Source organism: Cygnus olor, chromosome Z, assembly GCF_009769625.2.
Source record: "Cygnus olor isolate bCygOlo1 chromosome Z, bCygOlo1.pri.v2, whole genome shotgun sequence".
In the NCBI taxonomy this organism is placed as follows: Eukaryota; Metazoa; Chordata; class Aves; order Anseriformes; family Anatidae; genus Cygnus; species Cygnus olor.
Genome location: NC_049198.1, coordinates 39,058,267 through 39,074,178, shown reverse-complemented (window position 1 = coordinate 39,074,178; position 15,912 = coordinate 39,058,267). Strand labels below are relative to the sequence as shown.

The window sequence follows — 15,912 nt, the reverse complement described above, 5'->3', positions numbered from 1 at the left end:
TGTCTGCTCAAGGATGTGCAAATATTGGCATTGCAAAAGGTTATTGCAACATGATATATATATATATACATATATAAAATCTGTTTCTGCTATGTGAAATCAATTAGAAACGACAAACAATGAGGATAGAAGGCAGGCACACCACAATTTTTTGAAGCCCAATACAAAAGGACCTTTGGGGCAGATGAGCAATTGCCCAACATGTAAGGACCTCTCTGAGATGATGGATTGGTGCCACACTAACTAAAACTCAAGAAAACAGAACAATATTTTGTCCTCCTTCACCTCCAGACATAGTTCTGTGACCCCTGGAAACAAGCTTTCAAATAAACTTGAAAACTTACAGCTGTGCTAAGTACACACATACACACATTCTTATTCTACCCATAGAGATTGAATCCATTCCATGTCTTCAGTGAGTGGGATTTTAAAATAATGGAAAAAAAGAAGTGTGATAATACCAGCATTCAAGTGCTGAGTCTGTTTTTGCCATGAATTAGGTGTTTTTTGAAAGATTTAGATCAGACATCCAGCACAAAGCAATGAGAAAATATATTTTGTCTTGAAGAAGTCCCTAATTAATTAAAATAGACTTTTGACTTTATAGTTTGATTGCAGGGCGGACTGCACAATTAAATTCTGGTCACACTTTGGATATGCTACATTGATTTAGTGTCTAATAGACACAGTTCTGTGTAACCTACTTAGACTCCATCTGAAAGAAGAAGCTATTAGTAATACACAATTAATGTCCCAATTATTCAGTATTCTCCTCATATTGCTAATCATTATTCAAAACTAGGTTAATGTAATCAGAGGGGAGGGAGTACCCAATTTGCATATGAACTGCAGTATATTTGGGTAAAATTTTTTAAGCATATATATATAATATTGGTGTTTCACTTTGAGTATTCTTAATAATGTAATTGCATGTTAGACTGATGTTTTCAGACATGAGGCAATCACATAGAAATTGTCACTAGACAGCTTTACAGATTTCTTAGTTTCCTGTGGTTTATTTAGTGCAGGGTGAACAGAAACAAACACTACCACAGAAAGAAGACTCATTGTAAAAAAACCAAACACTTTCCTGAAGAAAGAATTGAGCATCTCAGTTGCTCAACTGAGCAATTCTCTAGCAACTAGTGTTTCATTCACTTGCTTTTCTTAAAAGTAAGAGTTTGTGATGATGACATAAATTGCATTCATTCTGTTCTTGCTATATTATTTGTCATGATGACATCAGAATGCAAACAAGATAGATGGAAACTGTATAGGTACATAGCATACAAAGGAATAAGAGATGTTTGAATAGGGTTATGGTAAATATATTAACAATAAGACTACTGAGAACAGAGAACTTTCACGGATTAAGAGGAAACCTGACACAGTCAGATCTATCTCAGATGCAGCACTGGATTATGTGAACCTGAATATAAATCTGATTCTAGTATTTGTGGAAAACTATCTCACTCTCATTAGGAGCTCTAGGTTGAAGAAGTTCATGATCACATTTATTTTTAAACAATACAGTACTGTTTGGTCTAGAGTTCAGTGTTTATTTATTCATGTTTTATTATTTACATTTATTTTATTAATTAATTATTAATTTTAAATTAACTATTAATTTTAATTAATTATTAATTATTTTATTAATTATTAATTAATTATTTTATTAATTATTTTATTATTTGACTACTGTGGGTGTGAATACATACCTTTAAATATTCTAAAGTACCCCTTCCCACTAAATCCTGATCAGATTACTGCAGCTAATCAGAGAAAAAGTATGAAATAATTCTTAGTAATTAGAATCTGAGGGGGCCTTGATGCCCCTTTCATGCTTTGATCTAAAATTCTAAATGATCTAAATCATCCTTTATTTGCTCTTTCTTACTGTAAACAGCAATCTCTGTGTTCTGCTTTGGGAACTTATGGGTACCAAGTCCATGCTCTTAGGTGACTGCCTGGAAACCCTCTGAGGGTGTCTACTGTCACCGGGTAAAGACCAGGTAGTGGGATCTACAAGGGTGTGGGCCTGAGGAAGCTCTAGAAGCTTCTAACCAGTGTGATCAGCTGCCCTTGACCCAAGGTGCCTGAAGCTTTTGTTGCAGCTACCTCCTATTTAGGGAGGGTCTAACACCCTTTTGGCTAGTGCCCTGCAGAAGCCTATATTACAGCAAGGACAAAAGCACAGCTCCAAGAATACAACCAACAGACGCAGCAGTGTGTGCAGCAGGATGCAAATAAGGGACCTTAGCTGAATTTGTACCAGCACAGTCTCTGGTATGGTGGTGACAAACCACAGGGCAGCTTCCCCAGCAGCTGCTGAAGCAACTGTCCCTGTTAAGGTAGAGGCTTTGATCCAGATAGAGCTTAAGAGAGTTGTTGCAGCCTTCTTCATATTGGTGATATGGTTTTGGGTTCTATGACCGTAGGACCCTGTTTGCAGGTCAATGTCTACCTGGGGAAGATGGCTTAAAGGTAACTTGCCAAAGTGGCTGACCTGTTAATGAGAGCTTTAAAGTACAAATGATGGGAGCAGAAGAGAGTAACATGCAGGCAGGTGAGGCAGTGATGGGTGACATTGATGGACAAAGGACCTGGAGTCATTTGACAGGAAAGGATCATAAAGTTAACAAAACAATGCTTAAACAGGGTAATCTCTAGCAGTTCTATTTAAGCAAGGAAGTTCCTTCAGGGCACCAATGAAGAAATCTCCAAAGTACTTATTGGGAAATCAGCATGCTAGGATGCCTCTCTGAAGTGCCTGTACACTAATGCATGTTGCACATGAAATAAACACAATGAGCTAGGTATGTGAGCAGTTGCAAGCCTATGATGTTGGGATCACGGAGAAGTGATGGGATGGCTCCCATGACTGGAATGCTGCAGTGAAGGGATACAATCTCTTTAGGGAAGACAGGCTAGGAAGATGAGCAGGTGAATTTGCCATTTCTGTGAGAGAGCAGCTGGAACACATAGAACTTTACCTGGAAGTGGATGATGAGCCAGATGAGAGCTAATGTGTAAGGACTGAAGAGAACACAGGTAAGGGTGACATTGTAGTAGGTATCCACTACAGGCTGTGTGACCTGGAAAAACAAGCAGATGAGGCCGTCTACAGACGGCTAGGAGCAGACTCACATTTGCAGACCCTGGACCTCATGGAGATCTTCAACCACCCTGATATCTGCTGGAGGGATGACACAGAAGGGCATAAGTAATCCAGGGGGTTCCTGGAGAGAATTGACAACAAATTTCTGAGAGAAGAACCAATGAGAAAAGGTGTTCTGACAGACCTCATGCTCACCAGCAAGGTGGTACTCATTGAGAAGGTGAAGGCCAAAGGCAGCCTTAGCTCTAGTGACTACGGCATGGTGAAATTCAGGACTCTGAGAAGACGGAGCAAGGCAAAAAACAAGATCAAAACCCTGACTTAAGGCTAGCTGATTCTCTTCAGTAATCTGCCTAAATGAGTCCCACAGGATAAGGCCTGTAGGGAAGAGAAAGCTGGTTAATACTCAAAGATCATCTCCAGGCTCAAGAGTGGTCCATTTTATGATCAGGATGTCAGGGAAAGATGCTAGGAGACCTGCATGGATAAGGAGGATCTACTGGCAAAATTCGAACATGAAAAGAAGTATAAAGAAGGTAGAAGTAGACAGAAATGCAGAAACACTCCCAAAGTGTACATAGATGCAGTTAGGAAAGCCAAAGCCCAGCTGAAATTGAATGTGGCAAGGGGTGTCAAAGTCAACAAGAAGGGTTCTGGAACTGCCCTGCTGACAGAAAGAAGTCTAGAAAAATGTGGTCTCATTGTTGAATTGGTAGGGGGGCCCTGGTGACACGGGATCTGGAAAAGTCTGAGGTACTGTTTGTCTTCTCTGCTTCAATTTTTATTAGCAAAACTAGTCTTGAAGAAACCCAGGGACAACAGGCCAGTGGGTAAAAACCTGGATCAAGGAAGATATATCCTCGGTGGGATACTTAAGCAAATTGAGTAAGTCCACGGACACTAATGGGGTGTACCCATGAGTACTGTAGGAGTTGGCAGATGTCATTATGAGGACACTCTTAATAATCTTTGGGTGATTATGGTGACTAAGAAAAGTGCCTGAGTGCTGGAGGAAGGCAAATGTCACTCCTATCTCCAAACAATACAAGAAGGAGGACCCAGGGACCTACAACCCTGTCAGCCTCACTTCAACCCCTGAGAAGGTTATAGAGCAGCTCATCTTGGAAACAATTTCCAGGCACATGAAGGACAAGAAAGTCCTCAGGAGTAGTCAGCATGGATTCAGTAAGGGGAAGTCGTGTTTGACCAACTTGATAAGCTTCTACAGATAAATGAACAGCCTGATGAATGAGAGAAAGAAGATGATATTGTCTACCTACATTTCAGCAATGCCTTTGAAGCTGTTTCCCTGAAGGTTCTCATAGACCAGTTGATGTATGGACTGGGTAATCAGTCAGTGAGGCTGATTGAAAACTGAATGGCCAGGCTCAGTGGGTATGAACAGTGTCTCAAAGTTCAGCGAGAGTCCAGTAAGTAGTGGTGTACCCCAGGGGTCAGTACTGGGTCTGGTCCTGTTTAATGTCTTAATTAATGATCTGGATGATGAGGCTCAGCAAGTTTGCTGATGACACAATACTGAGAGAAGTAGCTGATATGCCATGGAGTTGTGCTGCCATCCTGAGGGACCTGGACAGGCTGGAGAAATTGGCTGATAGGAGCCCCTCTCTGCAAGGATAAGTGAAAGGTCTTGTAGATGGAGAGAAGCAGCCCCAGGTACATGTTAAGGGTCCCCCAGCTGGAAAGCAGTCTGGCAGAAAATGTTCTGGGAGTTCTGGTTGTCACCAAGCTGATCAAGAGCCAGAAATGTGTCTTTGCAGCAAATAAGATCAATGCTGTTCCCAGCTGCATTAGGAAGAATACTTCCAGCATGTCAAGGGAAGTGATCCTTCCCTCTACTCAGCACTGGTGAGACCACACCCAGAGTACTGTGTCCGTCTCTGGGCTCCCCAGGACAGATAAGACATGGATGTACTAGAGAGAGTCCAGGAAAGGACCACGAAGAGGATGAAGGGACTGGAGTATCTCTCCTATGAGAAAAGGCTGAGAGCTGGGACTGCTTAGCCTAGAGAAGAGAAGGCGGCTTGAGGGGGATCTTATGAATGTATATAAATATGTGGAAAGAGGGTGCAAAGAATATGGAGCTAGGCTTTTTCAAGTGGTGCCCAGTGACAGGACAAGAGGCAATGGACATAAACTTAAATACTGGAGGCTCCGTCTGAATATCACAAAAAAGCTTTGAGGGTGATGGAACACTGACACATATTGCTCAGACAATTGTGGAGCCATCATCCTTGGAGATGCTCTAAGGCTGTCTGGACATGGTCATGGGCAGCATGCTGTAGCCAACGGCCTGAGCAGGGCAGTTGGACCAGATGACCTCCAAAGATTGCTTCCAACCTCAATCATTCCATGATTCCATGGTTGCATACATATTTTTGTGGTAGAGGGAAAAAAAACACACACAACCAACCAACCAAACAAAAAACATGGTTTAGGCATGCAGTATTAACATGTACTTTAGAAATTGGAAAGAATACTTATAGCCTGATTCAACAAAAACACACTTGAATTTTCTATAATATAAGCTAAATATTATCCTTGCTGCACCTTGAGTCTGCAAAGAAAGGCGGGACAGCACAAATGCAGATCAGTGCACAAGCAGTTGTGTAAATACAGGCAGGTGTGCAGAGTCATGCCCAAAATGCAAGGCAAATACAACCGAGATTATGAACATTTGGGATTCATGTGATGGTTTATGTAGGAATGAAACCAGAGGATGGCAGTACACTGTTACAATGACGTAACTTGTCTGAGACAGTTTTGAATGCAATGAAAATAATTTTGCATATCTTTTGAGTGAATCCCTTGAGTTGTGACTTCAAGGAACATGTGCTTTACCTGTCCACATGCTGCATTTCACAGCACTATCATATTCTAACTATATGATAGAGTCTCTAAATCTCTGATTGTTTTATTCTGCAGATTTTCCTTAGTGTTACTTTAGCTTTTTTTGGACTGGGTACATTCAATACTTTACTCATGTCAATGACAGAAAAAGCCATGTGAGGACTGGATTAGTTTCAGAACTATATTTCTAATAGTCTTTTGGGCTCTATGTTATCACCAAATTGGTAGAAAAAAAGCTCTCATGAGGAAATGACTCACCCTCCTTCTTCAGAATATTTGTGACCAAAGGCAAGGATGTCAGATGCCCGACCGCTGCCATCACATATCACAACAGGAACAGGAGGTGTGTCTCGCAGGTACTCCAGAACGATAGAGATAACATTGGGACCTCCTTCCACAATGAGGGCCACCACTGGAACCCCCTGACCAATTCCTGGAGTAAAAGAAAGAAAGAAACAAAACCAACCAACCAAACAAAAGGAACAACAAGAACCAATAAAAACAACAACAACAACAAGAACAACAACAACAAACAAAGCCAGCAAAGCAAACAAAATGTAACAGAAGACAGAAAAAAAAATCAAACTTAAATTACTGGATTGTGACTCTACAGTGTCATGTTAGAGAAAAAGAGAAAATGCCATTCATAAAATCATAGCTTTTAAGGACAGGAGAGACCAGTGTAGTCACCTGGTCGGTTTCATCACATAAATAAATAAAAAAAGAAAAAAAAAGAAAAAAAAAAAGAAAAGGATTTTATAGATTTATTTTCTGTTTTAAGTGCCATATTCATGGCTGAAAGAGACCACAATTTTATTTATTTATTTATTTTTTAAAAGATCAAATCTTGTTTTGAAAGAACAGAGAAGCTACCACAATTATTTCTAACATGTTCTGATTCAGAACACAGCAGTTTTCTTGTAATCTAGATTTTGCATGGTGTCAGTTTTCAATCATTGGTTCTTCCAGTAGCTTTGCTTGGAGCTTCAAAATCATCCCTACCATGGTATTTTTGTTTCCTTACTGCATATTTTAAGGGTGCAGCTGGATGGTCCTATAACCTTCTCCTTGACAAAATGATAATACATGTTACAAGCCAATGCAACACTTGTTTTCTAATTCTAGTTGGTCTCACAGTCGTTCTCCAAAATCACTTCAAATTTTCCGGCATATTACTTGTGCTGCAGACCCCACACTGGACAGTGCTACTGAGAGAGCTGAACTTGTGCTGAACCAGAGGAGTGAAATTTTATTTTTATTTTTTATTTTTTTCCCCCAAATTTGTTATATAGTTAGATGGGAGAGCTCTACAAAATTGACAGTACAGACTTTGACATGAAAGCCTTGTGAATTTAGAGAAAAACAGTTTGACACCAGGCTTGTGTTTATATGACTGAGAAAACTTTTATGCTTGTCACTTCTTGACCAGCTGAGACAGGGGAATCCAAACAACTCAATCAGGAGAACGAGTTGACTGTTTTCTATTAACTTTTCTTGAAAACACAAAGTCTCAAAGTCTTTTTTTTTTTTTTTTGTTTAAATTTAAATTTAAATTTTAGGCTAGCTTTTCTTAAGTAAAACTATATGTATATACTATATGTATCATGCACAGAAATGTGATGCTCCGTTGAAAAATAGAAAGATTCCCCCAGTCTGTTAAGGTTGGGAAATGTTGCAAGAAGCCAGGCAACCATGGGTTTTGGTCTGACTGCCTGCAGTTTCCATTTAGAGAGAGTTCTAGTTCGTAAGAACAAAGATAAGACTACGGGAGTGGAACACTAAGTCTTGTTTGACCCTGTGGAAACATTCACAAATTAAGCCTTTTTTTTAGCCACCAAATTTTTTCAGGATTTGAGTCACTGTCAAAAGAAGAAGTGAAATGTTCTTTAAAATAGAAACTGAACAATTCTCATACAAAAGTGCAAAATATTGTAAGCACATTCTGAAACACTTTACAAACTCATACTGTTCCCCGGAGAGATTATCAGTGGCTTCATTATGGCTGTATCTACTGTCTGCTTGTTCTTTTTTTTTTTAATTTTTTTATTTTTTTTTATAAGTTAAGTGGTGTGTTTTTACAGTATGAAAACTGTAAGCAGAGTTATAAAATCCCAGCTAATAAAAGAGAAGTAAGAGGGTAGAACATAACAAGGCATTTAGCAGAATGATTACCACAGAACTCACTGTTTTTATTTATTTATTTATTTATTTATCAATATTAGGACTTGCCATGATTGCTGCTCTACCTAATCATTTATAGGTTGTTGAATTATTTTCAAAGGCATTAGTGAAGAAGCAGCTTATAAGAGTGGAATTAAATGAGAAATGGAAATTAGGAATGTTGATTAAAATTATAAGCGTGAGGGGTTAAACTACCCTTGTGTACTTCCTTTAACTTTAAAGTATTTAAGTTAAGGATGATTTTAGATGGGCAAATTTGGGTTACTTATTTATTTGACTTACTCATTAATTTTTATCATTTATAAAATCACACCTCTTATGAGAACATTCTAAATATTAAAAATAATAAAAAATCCTAAGAATCTTACAGATATTATGATTTTATTCCACATCATATCAATACAATTAATATAATACATCTGTTTGCACTTGAGTTTTCATCAGAGAACCTCAATTCACAAATCTGCCTAGGTTTTCCTTTGCCACTAGATGACAAAAGAAATGCTGTTTATATTTATGTCTAGTGTGAGAAAAATTTGTAGTATGGCAATTGCTAACAGATGATGAGTAAAAATTAAATTAACTGACTTAAATACTTTTATTTAAGAAATATCCCAGTGTAATCACGTAGTGGCTGATGAGACACTCTTCAGTTAAGATTTTAATGTAAGATAAGGAGTTGTTTTATTTCTAGTCGTCTGGCTAGAATGTCAAAGTCACCAAATTTTATGAATTTTATATCAATACTTACGAAACTTTTCTTTATATACATTGTATCATATAGCTGATGCTTTTAGTATTTTTTCTTCCGTTGATTATAATTACTATTATTTTTTAAGATACACATTTGTGGTAGTAGAATAAAGATCTCCCTTCACTGTTCTTGGTTCATCCCTCCTTTCTCTAAAGACTGATCTACTGTGAGATCTGTCTAGTATGCACACAATTCACTGAAATTTTACATCAACATTCTCTTCAGAAGTGTAGTATTTTCCTCTGGAATATAACTAGAACGACCCTTTTTATTTCATTACGGATAACTAAAAAAAAGTTTTTTTTTTTTTTAAAGCCTAACTCTAACAAGGTTGCATTTTGTAAAGTATTTGCTATTATGTCTATATATATATATATATATATATAAACAAAATGAATAAAAATGGAAAAAATGTGAAAGTATATAATTTACTAAGGAGTAGCATTGTATGAGAAAGTCTAGCACCAACAGTTTCATAAAGAATTTGCACTCATCCTCTCAGCATTATTAATGACTTTAGAACAGGAAGTAGAAGTGATTTGGCAGCTTCTGATAAGGTAAAATTAAGAAGTAATATTTGTAAAGGGGTGGCTGAATGACATAATGGATTGAGTGATAGAAATGTAGCAAGTTCATAGTGCAAGATGCAAAGTACCTATTATCTGGGGATTAATAAAATCTACTGCAAACTGGGAAGTCATTAGAAGGGAATACTGGAAAAGAGAAAGGTGTGATAAAGCTGACCACAGGAGATCTATCATTGGTGTTGCATGTCTTTGAAGAAGGTAGCTTAGGTCCTGAAATACAGAAATACAGAAGGAAATTTGGGTGCATCATTGCCAACATGTAAGCCACTGTACTGGGTCTGGCTGGGATGTTAACTTTCCCTGCAGCAGCCCATACAGTGCTGTGCTCTGCATGTGTAGCTAGAACAGCAGTGGTATCACACCAGTGTTGAGTCTGCTGCTGAGCAGTGCTGGCACAGCATCAGGACTCTCTCTAACCCTCAGTGGCTGAAATATCACTCTGTCTGGATGAGGAAAGAGATGCTTGTTCTATGAGGTCATGAAGCCTTTGGGACAGTTTCTCCACAGACAAGACAAAGACCCATAGCAGGGGTGGGCAAAAAGTGAGAAAGGAACATCACCAGGGCAGCTGACCTAAACCAACCAAAAGGATATTCCATACCATATGATGTCATACTCAGCAATAAAAGGTGGAAAAAGGAAGAAGAAGGGAGGGGTGGGCTCTCGTTGCGAAAATGTCTGTCCTCCCGAACAAAGGCCACATACATTGAGGCCCTGCTTCAAGGACGTAGTCAAGCATCACTTATTTGTGGGAAGTAGAGAGTAAATTCTTTCCTCTGCACTTCCACACAGCCTTTACTTGTTTTGATTTTTTTTTCCCCTTTTCCCCTCCCTTTTCCCCTTTACCTTTTTTTTTCCTTTAGTTAAATTGTTTAATTAATAATAATCTTTCTTTAATAATTATTTTTCCCTTTAATTAAATTATCCTTATCTCAGCCTATGAGTTGTTCTTTCCTTTACTTCTTCCTCTCCTCTTCTGAGGAGGTGGAGTGAGAGAGTGGTTGTGGAGTTCAGCTGCCTAGCACGGTTCATGCAGAATTATGTGTGTAGCTAAGACCCATTCATCTTAAGACAACTTTATAAGTGAGCTTGGCTCATTTTCTTTAGTGTGCTGAAGAGTGAATGAATATGTATGAATACCACCATGACATCAAGCTCATTAGGAAAGATAAGAAATATTTTAAAAAAACAATTTCTTCACAAGAATAGACAGATATTGACCATTAATTGTTTTAAATTGAGTTCAGAATGAGATTTCTGGCTGTCAAAGAAATGAAGTCTAATAGGCCTAAAAGGTAAAAACTTTGAAATGAAGTTTGGAATGATGCTCAGTAATCATTATAGATACAGTCACATTAGCTACGTCAAACTTTTCTAAACCAGGTTCTTTCAGATTACTAGAAATTTGTTCGCTCTTGGTGGTATCTGCTGGATATTTATCAGTTAGGTAATTCTAATGATGTAAATGATGACAGCTACCTTTTACAGATGGAATAATTTTGTCTTTTTTTTTTGGCTAAAGAATGGGAAGTTTGAAAGCATTTCTAAAACTACTTTTCCTTTTTTTTCTTCTATTTTTATTTTTTATTTTTATTTCTTTTTATTTTTTTGTAAATTATTTTTAACCTCTGTAGTCACAGCAGTTCTATTGTAGTCCACTGAAACACTTCTGTGCAAGTGCTCCAGTTGTGTTTCACTGTTGTAAATCAGATGGTATTATTTCTGTTTCCTGATCCTGATGATCCAGTGATCACACCTAACATGAAGACAATCTTTTAATTTGAGGCTAATAACACAACAGAATCATAGAATCATAGAACGGTTTGAGTTGGAAGGGAGCTTACAAATCATCTAATTCCATCCCCCCTGCCATGGGTAGGGACAGCTCCCACTAGACCAGGTTGCTCAAAGCCCCATCCAGCCTGGCCTTGAACACTTGCAAGGATGGAGCACCCACAGTTTCTCTGGGCAACCTGTTCCAGTGCTTCACCACCATCATAGTAAAGATTTTCTTCCCCTTATATCTGATCTAAACCTACCCTTTTTTGGTTTAAAGTCATTCCTCCTTGTCCTATCACTACGCTCCCTGACAAAGTCCCTCCCCAGCTTTCCTGTAGGCCCCCTTTAGGTACTGCAAAGCTGCAATGAGGTCTCCCCAGAGCCTTCTCTTCAAGCTGAATGACTTCCTTAGCCTGTCTTCATAGGAGAGGTGCTCCAGCCCTCTTACCATCTTCATGGCCTTCCTCTGGATTCATACTAATAAGGCCATGTCCTGTCCTTCTTGTGCTGGGGGCTCCGGAGCTAAACACAGTACTCCAGGTGGGGTCTCACAAGAGTGGGGTAAAGTGGGAGAGTCACCTCCCTTGACCTGCTGGCCACGCTGCTTTTGATGCAGCCCAGGGTATGGTTGGCTTGCTGGGCTGCAAGCACACATGGATGGCTCATGTCAAACTTCTTATCAACCTACACCACCAGGTCCTTGTCATCAGGGCTGTTCTCAATCCATTCTCTGCCCAGCTTGTATTTGTGCTTGGGATTGCCCCAAGCCAGATGCAGGACCTTGCACTTGGCGTTGTTGAACCTCATGAGGCTCTCACAGGCCCACCTCTCCTCTCAAGCCTGTCGAGGTCCCTCTAAATGGCAACTTCTCTCCAAATCCACTTTCCAATGAAACTCTAGCTTTGAGTTTAAAGAAATAAAAGTTAACCAATTTACTCTGTGTGGTTACATTTCAGATTGAAATACAACTCTTTCAATTATTACTGCGGATTTCTTTGTGAATCAGAAAAGATTTAAACATGAAATTGATTTTTATATCTTATTTTTTAATTCTTTTTGGAAATCCTCCCTTGGTTTTAGTGAATAGATTCTTTTTTTTTTTTTCCTTTGTCATTTTCACCATTCTCCACTAATCATTTGGGTTTGGAAAAATATAAATATATCTTTTCTTTAGCAAGGAGACAAAATTAAAAAGTACATATTAGAAGTTTGGAAACAAATTCAGAGGGTCTACAGAAAACATTTCAATGTGTAGGAAGAGATTGACTGACTATTACTAATTACTAATATTAGTGCCATGTTTGTTAACAATTTTGTATTAATGTAATTGTGAACTGATCATGTTTTACCTTACTGTAACACTGGACCAATTTGAAAAATGTTGGAATATGATGCTAGATAAGGCAGAACGTCTGATATTGGGATAAAGGTAGCTGATGAAGACTTCTCTTTAATTGATGCTTGGAATTTTTTTTATTTCTCCATATCTCTCTAAAAAACACATAAGTTAGAAATTCTCTGCAAATAACTATTTCAGCTTATTCTCTAACACATGTACAATATACGGTAGCTCACAAAGAATTGGTGGGAAGTGCCTGATACATTCACAAGAAGCCTCTTGTTTCAGCCACACCAACCGTTAAGGGAATTACTGAGATTTGAGATGCCAAATCTGATGGTAATACATTCTTTTTACAGCAAAGAATATCACCATTATAGATAGAGTTTCTTGCTTGAGTAGAGATTGTCAGAAAGGAGTCAATGCAGAGATAAAACCAAGATGAGGAAAAGCTGGACTAAAATACTAAAGTTGCTTTTTCCTAGCACACAATCAGAAAGTAGCAACTTTGTGCCCAGTGTTAAAACGACAGTCTAATATTTCAACAAGCAATAAGTTTTCCTTTCATTTTTTTTTTTTTTTAATGGAATTTACCCACTGGTTTGGGCAAAACTAAGGATAACACTCGTCTTAGAATTATAGAATCATTCAGGTTGGAAAAGCCCCTTAAGATCATCAAGTCCAGCCATCACCTAACACTACCAAGTCTATCATTAAACCATGTCCCTAAGTGCCACATCCACACATCTTTTAAATACTTCCAGGGATGCAGCCTCAACCAATTCCCTGGGCAGTCTGTTTCAACGTTACACAACTCTTTGAAGAAATTCCTCCTGACTTCTAGTCTAAAGCTCCTTTTGTGCAACTTGAGGCCTTTTCTTCATCTCCTATCCCTTGTCGCCTTAGAAAAGATGCTGATACCCTCACTACGCTGAGACTGACCACCTCACTACAACCTCTTTTCAGGTAGTTGTAGAGTGATGAGGTCTCCCCTCAGCTTCCTTTTCTCCAGACTAAATAGCCTCCATTTCCTCCTCATATGTCTCGCGTTCTAGTCCTTTCACCAGCGTTATTGCTCTTCTCTGAACGTGTTCCATCCTTATCAATATCTTGTGGGGCTATCTCTGATATCATTGCTGTTTTCACTAGGCAATTGAAAATTATGTACTGTTAGAAATTGTGTTCCACATTTTGATAACTGGAAACATGTACATACCATGGAGATATGTACACATATGTTTCTGGGCAATCTGGTCTGTGTCTCTGCTTGTACAGGGTGATTGGATTTGATGACCTCCAAAGTTCCCTTCCAAAATCAATTATTCTGTGATTCTGTTATTTTATAATTTTGTGGTTCTGTCAAATATAATAGCAGTGATATCCTCTGTTGAAATATTGTGCATTCTGAAATCACAGATTACCCTTCTCTGGAAAGGATAACATGCTATAACTGTCACCAATGACTTGACCACTGGCATTGGACCAATTAAGTTTCAAAGATCTATATGTTTCTCTATTTCTTAGAAAGCAATAAAGAACATACTACTGAGCTTTTTTTTTTTCTTTTTTTTTTTTCTTTTAAAGTATATCCTTTGTAGAAAAAGGCTCATCTTCTTTTAAATGTTCTAAATGTCTTCTTTAAATGTCTTTTAAAATGTTATGGTATTTTCAAGTCATCTGGTAGTTACATGGAGAATTTTTTTTTAAGTTTTTATATTTATTATTTTTTATTCAGCATTTTTTGGATGAGCTTTGGTTTCAGCAAATTCTTTGCCCTGGTCTATTGGAATATAGAAAAACTTTCTTGTCTAGCAATGTATCTACAGACTTGAGAATGATGACTATTATATAATCACTGTAAGGTTTATTGCTAGGTTAACACACTTGTTTCAAGACAACAAAGAACTGATGAATATCAAAGATTTGCCTACTCAAGAACAGCCTCACATTTCTTATTGTATGTTATTGAAAATAGCCTGAGAGCCAGAAAGGAGATTTTTCTCAAACTTTCAAAGGAAATATTCAACATGTATTCAGGTGTGAAACATCTTGCACAAACTTGCATATTAATATTTCTCATTTACTATGGTCTTCATGTCACATACTGAAGTCCTAGCTTCCCTGCTCTAAATACAAAAAAGAAAGGTAGTTTCTCATGACCTAACTAACAGAAAACAGGCAAAACACTATTTTAATTTCCACTTTGTGTAGCCATTCATCCAAAAAGAAGAAATAGTACAGAAGACCTGTGAGTACTCTAAGGCTCATCCCTGTCTTAATTTCTAAAATAATAACTTTTATTTAGTGCACTTAAGTCTGTAAGCATAGCTTGTTGTAGGGTAGACAAGACTGGTAAGTTTCACAGAGTCAGTTATTGTGGATATGGTTGGTGTAAGATTGTAAAGCAGACTGCAATATAATGCAGAATTTTTATACAATCAACCTGAAGCTTTATTACTGTCTTATTACTTTTGTGGCCAGCAACACAGCCATTGAAAGACTTTCTGGCAACTGTGATTCCACACAGGTATGTACATACCAGAACATTCATTCTGATATGCACAAGTGGCAACTTGTAGGACTTGATGTTATTATACAGAAAAATAATCCCGTTTTCCCCTTGACAGAGAGGTACTGCATAAATATGTAAGTTAAAACAATAACCTAGGAGAAATGAATGAATATGGAAATGGAAGCAAAGAAATACTTTGCCTAACACTCAGTGCAGTGTGAAAAGAGATTTAAAAAAACCTATCACGTTTTGCAGAAGCCTTACTTTGTTTTCCATTTCTCTGAAAAACATTAATATTTTAGAATGTGAGCATATTTATAAATAATCTATAGCAGCCCTATAAATTATTACTAATTCTTTTAATGAAGAGCTAAACATGGGTTATCCATTGCTTTGTAGACCAACAAATGAAAAAAATGACTTATTTACTACTAAATAAATTTACTACTCATGTATGTAAGTGTGTTTATAAAAATAACTGGAATATACCAGTAGGTTATATATAACTTCTAAGTTCACCCCTGAGATCAGTGAAAAAAAAAAACACACAAAAACAACACAAAACCAGCAGCACCACAACCACCAACAAAAAAAAAACACCCAACAACATCCTGAGATGTTCAATATCCCTGACAGAAATGTGTTTAATTTCTGCTTCTTAACACTGGGTAGTGGCAGATATAGTGCTAATTTCATGTAGGTCACCCTTGCTCCACTATTAGGCAAGAAATGCTGGTCTAGGGTTCCCATAGACCTACTTGCTGTTTCTATTGG

At 37.8% G+C, this 15,912-nt stretch overlaps 1 protein-coding gene across 3 annotated transcripts in view; it reads right to left on the bottom strand.

The window, feature by feature from the left end:
- TRPM3 (transient receptor potential cation channel subfamily M member 3) overlaps positions 1 to 15,912 on the bottom strand; it is a 485,203-nt gene that overhangs the window by 107,721 nt on the left and 361,570 nt on the right. For all 3 annotated transcript variants that reach the window (XM_040540026.1, XM_040540024.1, XM_040540025.1), the window contains exon 7: positions 6,245 to 6,419. In XM_040540026.1, the coding sequence (XP_040395960.1) occupies positions 6,245 to 6,419 (175 nt within the window). The remainder of the gene's footprint in view (positions 1 to 6,244; positions 6,420 to 15,912) is intronic.